This window comes from Oryzias melastigma, linkage group LG6 (genome assembly GCF_002922805.2).
Source record: "Oryzias melastigma strain HK-1 linkage group LG6, ASM292280v2, whole genome shotgun sequence".
Classification (NCBI taxonomy): Eukaryota; Metazoa; Chordata; class Actinopteri; order Beloniformes; family Adrianichthyidae; genus Oryzias; species Oryzias melastigma.
Genome location: NC_050517.1, coordinates 17,960,885 through 17,967,178, shown reverse-complemented (window position 1 = coordinate 17,967,178; position 6,294 = coordinate 17,960,885). Strand labels below are relative to the sequence as shown.

The window sequence follows — 6,294 nt, the reverse complement described above, 5'->3', positions numbered from 1 at the left end:
AAAATAGCCTTAAAAACAACAACAACAAAAAACAAAATAGTTTAGCCAAAACAGCTAGCATAGCTGAAAAAATAGCTGAACTTCAAAATATCCTAAAAAATTGAAAAAAAGCCAAAACTAGCCAAAACAGCTAGCGTGTAAATATTAGCCTAACTCCAAAACAGCCTAAAAAACTTAAAAAGAAAAGCTTAAATTAGCCAAAACAGCCAGCATGTAGCTGAAATATTAGTTAAACTCCAAAATAGCCTTAAAAACAAAACAAAAACACTAGGTTAGCCAAAACAGCTAGCATAGCTGAAAAAAATAGCTAAACTTTAAAATATCCTAAAAATAAAAAAAAGCCTAAATTAGCCAATATAGCTAGTGTGTAAATATTAGCCTAACTCCAAAACAGCCTAAAAAACTTAAAAAGAAAAGCTTAAATTAGCCAAAAACAGCTAGCATGTAGCTGAAATATTAGCTAAACTCCCAACAGCCTAAAAAAATGCCAAAACATTTTAACATAATTATGCATAATAAAAAGTCAGGAATATTATTCCAGGATAAATCAACTTAAACATTAAGTAACTTTTAATATTTTACTCTCTATAAAATATATTTTGTCAAAATTGTACCAGTTAGAAATAAGCGCAAGATAACATCGGACCATTAATAACAATAAAATAAAATGATCTGGAGGGCGGATATAATTACTCGGAGGGCCGGATCCGGCCCCCGGGCCTTGACTTTAACACGTGTCTTAGATGAAGAGAGGCCGCATTAACAATGAGGAAGAGGCTCACTTCTTTTGCATGAAGTCCCCCGGTATCCAGGTGCGCACACACATGTGCCGTCCTCAGGAGAGCAGGAGCCTCCGTTCTGACAGGAACAGCTGAATGAACAGTTGGGTCCCCAGAAGCCTTGCAGGCACACGTTGTCACAGTGGATTCCTGCAGGCATGTTAACAAAACGAATACTCTGTGAACGCGCAGTGCAAGAGGGCGAAAGGCTGGTGTGCAGTCGCATTTCTGAAAGCAGAATATCTATAAAGACACATCTTCACGGGACTGCAGCCCATTATCCCTGTGCTTATCCAATCTGTGCATGGCTATTTAGCAGGCAACGGATTTTTAAAGATTCTTGAGTTTGAAAAGTGTGTTTTTTTCATAGCACAGCACATCTTTCACACTCCTTTCCAAATGTATTTTATATTTGATCTGACTGGGGCTCCTTGCCAATGTACTGTGTTGATTAACAGGGTTGGACCTCCAGAGAGCCCGAGCTTGTCTCCCATTCTCTTTCAGCAAAGCTGAGGTTGTGTGTGGAGCTGAAGGGAGGTGCTCGGGCTACAAGAGCGCAGTCTGGAAGTGTCAGTGCTTGGTACGGCTCCAGCCAACAATTGGAAAAACACTGCATCCTCGCAGGGTTCTCGCTGCGCACATGAATGCATTAACACATCCATCAGAGCAACACGTTTCCTCTCAGCTTCTCAGAAAAAAGCCGGATGAAAGGAAGAAGGGTACACAGTGCAGTACATGCAGAGCTTCAAAAATAATGTATAACAATGCAGCCACACACACATTTAGTGTCAAACCCTCGTCTGTGCATGTGGAGTCTGCAGACTCTCATCCACCAGCCACGTTTGAGGCTTCATTTGAAATTTCCTTTGAATGAGAATATCTGAGGAAGGTGTTGCCATTAAAGCGGCATTAGAGCAGTTCCTTTAAATTAAACCTGAACTAAACTCCGGAGACTAATGTCACAGTGTATCCGCGGCAGAGCAGGCGTGAAGGAGTAAAAGAGAGGAAACGTTGACGCTGATGGGATGGAGGGGTTGATTAATTCGGGAGACATCAAAAGAAGGGTTGTTGGAGTGTGCGCGAGGTTCTGCAGCACCAGACCAAAAAAAAAAGAGGGGGAATCAGTGACTGTCTTTACTGTTTGAAAACGAATGGGGACAGGGCAAAGCTGTGTATGTGACAAACGGCGGGTTTATGGACACTGAGTGACAGAAAAAAAGGGAATGAGAGAAGCCGGGAGTCTCTTCAAAGACGGTTTCTTACAGAGAAACTACCAGAGGTCCAACTGTCTGCTTTGCACAAAATGAAAGTAGCAGCAAATCTCTCTCTCTGACTTTTTAGCTTCTGCTCTCAGAACACATGAACAAACCTTTTATTCTACCTGCTCCGTGTAGGGATGGGGCATTCTTTGAAAACCAAAAAGAAGTTCCTGCTTGAATAAACTAACCTGCGTCTGCTTGAAAAACACTTTTTATGTTGTCTGCTGTTAAAACAACTCAGTAGCAGCTGTTTGTCACACATCCACATATTTAGATTTTTTTTATTAAAACTTAAAAAATACAATTTTATCTATTTAAGAGATCCACGTGTTAATTATGGTTAGCTTGTTTTTAGTCAAAATCAATGTAGTGATGTAAAGTACTTGAGTAAATAAATTGACTTCATTACTTTACTCAAGTATTTTTTTGGCTATTTTGTACTTTTACTATCAAAAATATAAGCAACTTTTACTCTCTGCTTGAGTAAACTTTTAATTATGTACCCTTTACTCCCCTACAGTGTAACAGATCACAAAACTCACGGTTCAGATCGTGTCAGTACAAAGGAAAAAAATACAACAACAAGAAAATAAAAGTCTAAAATTACTTTTTTGAAAAGCTTTAAAAACATATATTTGAGAAAACACATATAAAGTACTTAAATATACACTCACACATCCTTGATTTTAATTTACTACATTGTACTACTTACTTTTTGGGGGGGAGGGGGGTTCTGCCTTTTTTTAACACTAGAGTGTGACTGAAAATGACTTTTTTTGTCTAATTTTAGTTATTTTGTTCTGCCATTTTGAAACATTAATGTGTTAAATTTCCTTTCTATAAATATTTGGAAATAAAACCTCATAAATACACCGTTTATTGTTTTTCCCATTTCTTGTTGATCATTGAGCCAACATTCAGTACGACTAAAATACTTGCGTTCTTTTAAAATCAGATACTTTTACTCAAGTTTTATGTTAATTGGTGACTTTTAACTTGTAATTTTTATATTAACGTATCTGTACTTTTACTGCAGAACGGCAGGAGTTCATTAAAGTTCACCTCTGAGTTGAGGGTGTGACCATTAGCACGGAGTGAGCCAGCCTTCATTTCCCATCATGCCTTTGTTTACACTCTCCCACCAGCTTACATCCCCTCACAACCTAACATTACCAGAGCAACAACATTCCAATTTTCATTGGAATGTGTCTTTTATTAAATAAACACCAATATAACTCTCAAACTTGTAAAAACAGGTGGTGTTTGTAGCAAAAACTACTATTAGACTTTTTTGTAAATGCCAGTTTATTCCATTCCTGACACAGTCCCGTGACAAATCCCACATAGTTCTCCATACGTGTGTGTTTGCCCGACCCACTGGGCTGCTGCTGCTCCCAGTTCTGCACCCTGGTGACTCAATTAAGGCTGACAGATGGTCCCGACCTGTGCAGGATTCAGAGCATAAGAGGCCTGGTTTGCTGGCTCCGTTCGTACAGCTAATAAAACCCACATTGTTTCCCAGAATAAATGCCCTAAGCTCTAGAGGCTGAATGGAGTGGGCTGCTGAGAACTTACAGGCTTGACCTTTCCTCCTGAATCTTTTCCCTCTCTGACTGCTCCCCACTACCCCAGCTCAGAGACCAGAACCTCTGCTAGCCCCGCGAGTTTGACATTCAGATCCGACGCTTCATTTTTGAGCATAATGATCCTCACCCTATCCATGACATTCACACTTTCCTTGGAAACAGAGGGTGTACACATGTCCTTGTAAGTTTTTGGCACCACGGGGAAAGAGAATTCGTACAGTGAAAAGAGCCTACCATGACTAAGCAAATCTGTTGACTTTTTGTCGAATCAGATTTCACTGTTTTATTAAAGAATGGGATTATTATCAAGATTAACCAGAGATTTAAAAAAATATATTTTGATTTTCTGATAACAAATTTGCTGAAAGTTTTACATTTAGCGTGGCGGCATTTTGGTATATGTGACCGTAGTCTTAACCTGATTCAATGGGAAAACAAACATTAATAAACCAAAAACTATATATACTTTCTGTAAAATACTTAATCTTACTCCATGTTTTCCTGTTTTATTTACCCAAATAACTTCAAATTTGTCTAATTTTGATTTAATGATGAGGATTTCTGCAATGATTAGTAATAAATTACATTTATTCACTTATTACTTAAGTAACTTTTTAAAAAACAGTGATTTTTAGTACACTATACTTTATAGGTTTACCGGAGTAAATTTGATATTTATAATCAGATCGCTTCCATCAAGTTAAAACATTTTATTTGCTTTATTTCTTTTACTTTACTTAAAAATGTCATTAATAAATAAAATAGGAGATGAATTACCTTTATATCAAACCAAAAAAATAAATATTTATTATATTTATGGGCAAAACATGTTATAAATATTAACAAATTACTGAAATATAATACTGTACATTCATAAGGATTACTACACTTTAAAGCCTTGTGACCAAATGAACTGCAAAAAATGCAATCCTCATAAATATTTAGTTTATTCATATTTGAATTTATGGATTTATGCATTACTGAAGTAAACTACACATTGTAATATCTGGCTTCTTGTCATGCAGCTTTACAACTTAAGTCTTATCATGTATTGATCTAAATTCTGCAGGATTTGATCAATATTTTTTAAACTACTTCTCTGTATTTGTGTAGTTTTCTCACAATATTTGGATGATTACTTTTTACTTCTACTGGAGTAATGTTTGTACTCTCACCTGAGTAAAATATTTGCACATTTAACCCACCATAAACGTGAGTTTCCCAAAGCACTGACCTGTCCAGCCGGGGTGGCAGCGGCAGTGACCACTCACGGGGTCGCAGCCGTCAGCGTGGCCGCAGTGACAGCGTTCCCGACACTCCAATCCGAAGGTACCGTCCTGTCAACGCCACGGATTCCAGTGTCACACCTCCACAGAATGAGAGACTTCAGCAGATGAAAGTAACTCACCGGGCAGGACTCATTGCAGTGTTCCCCCCTCCACCCGGGAGAACAAGCGCAGGTTCCATCTAAAGGGTCACATGCAGCGCCGTTTCCACACAAGCATGTCTGGTTACATCCCAGACCCCAAGTTCCACTGGAACACAGGATGGAGCAATCCACACCCTGCCAGCCTTCAGGGGGAGAAAAGGGAGACATCAAAGAGTTCACAGCCATTCCAGAGGCTCACGGTCTCCTATAGTTATATAAACACCCAAAAATGGTCTGCTGCTCCGATCTTAATCTTAGGTTAATCCCTGAAGATTAATCTAAATTTAGAGCATTTGAAAAGCAAATATGATTATTCTCTCTGAGGGGAGCAATTTGGTTTAAAGCCAACAGTAACATATAAACATGAGGCAGTAAAGCTATTTATATGTGTAGCTCTAGGAATGTTGGTCTGTTAGTCACCTAGTATATCACTTCAGACGAGACGGTATCGCTCTGGACTGACTGGGCACATTTAAATAAGATTTGAGGCTGCAAGTTGAGCCAAAAGGAAGAATCTTATTGACTTTACCGGCTTCTCAATCGTTTCTTAAGGACATGAACATTTTACGAGTATAGGACTTCAGTTTTGTTTATTCATCCTATCTAGACGGTGACCTAGAATTCTTGGAAATGTCTATTCAGGTTTGACTTTCCATGTAAAACGCCTTTTTAAAAAAAAAAATAAATCGATTGCACATCTCACGATCGCCATCAACCAGAGGAATATCTCAGCAACCACATCCTTTGGTTCCAGAGAAAGCATATTTTTTACCATTCCTTCAGTTTCAGCACACTCTATAAAAGGCTTTTGTTGACACACACAATAATGTTCCCTCCAAATGATTCGCTGCTAACAAGCGACAATATTCGGCCAGCAAAAGCTAATATAATATTTAGCTGAATGACATTAGAAGTCTCAGCAATTGAGTCTGAGAGTGTCTAAATAATGACTTGAGAAGACTGTACCTCATTAAATGTTTTACAATGGTGATGAAAAGCAACATGTGGCATGGAGGGAAGCCCAGAAAAAGGATGTGTGTGAACACACTGTAAAATGAGTTTATTGTGATTTGAAAGACACGGAACTATAAAGAAAATGACTGGATAGCAGAGATTACAACCTGGACTTGTGACTTGAGACTACAGTAGAAAAAATATATTATTTTTTCAACTCAAAGACCGACTTTGATCATCTTTTCATCTGTTGTAAAGGCATTCCTAGTGGTCTTTTAATTATGATT

At 38.1% G+C, this 6,294-nt stretch overlaps 1 protein-coding gene across 5 annotated transcripts in view; it reads right to left on the bottom strand.

The window, feature by feature from the left end:
- The window catches only part of megf11 (multiple EGF-like-domains 11), a gene marked incomplete in the record, with an annotated part of 100,474 nt that overhangs the window by 12,734 nt on the left and 81,446 nt on the right, over positions 1-6,294 (bottom strand). For all 5 annotated transcript variants that reach the window (XM_024282261.2, XM_024282263.2, XM_024282264.2 and 2 more), the window contains 3 exon segments: positions 783-929; positions 4,859-4,961; positions 5,033-5,196. In XM_024282261.2, coding sequence (XP_024138029.1) covers positions 783-929; positions 4,859-4,961; positions 5,033-5,196 — 414 coding nt within the window.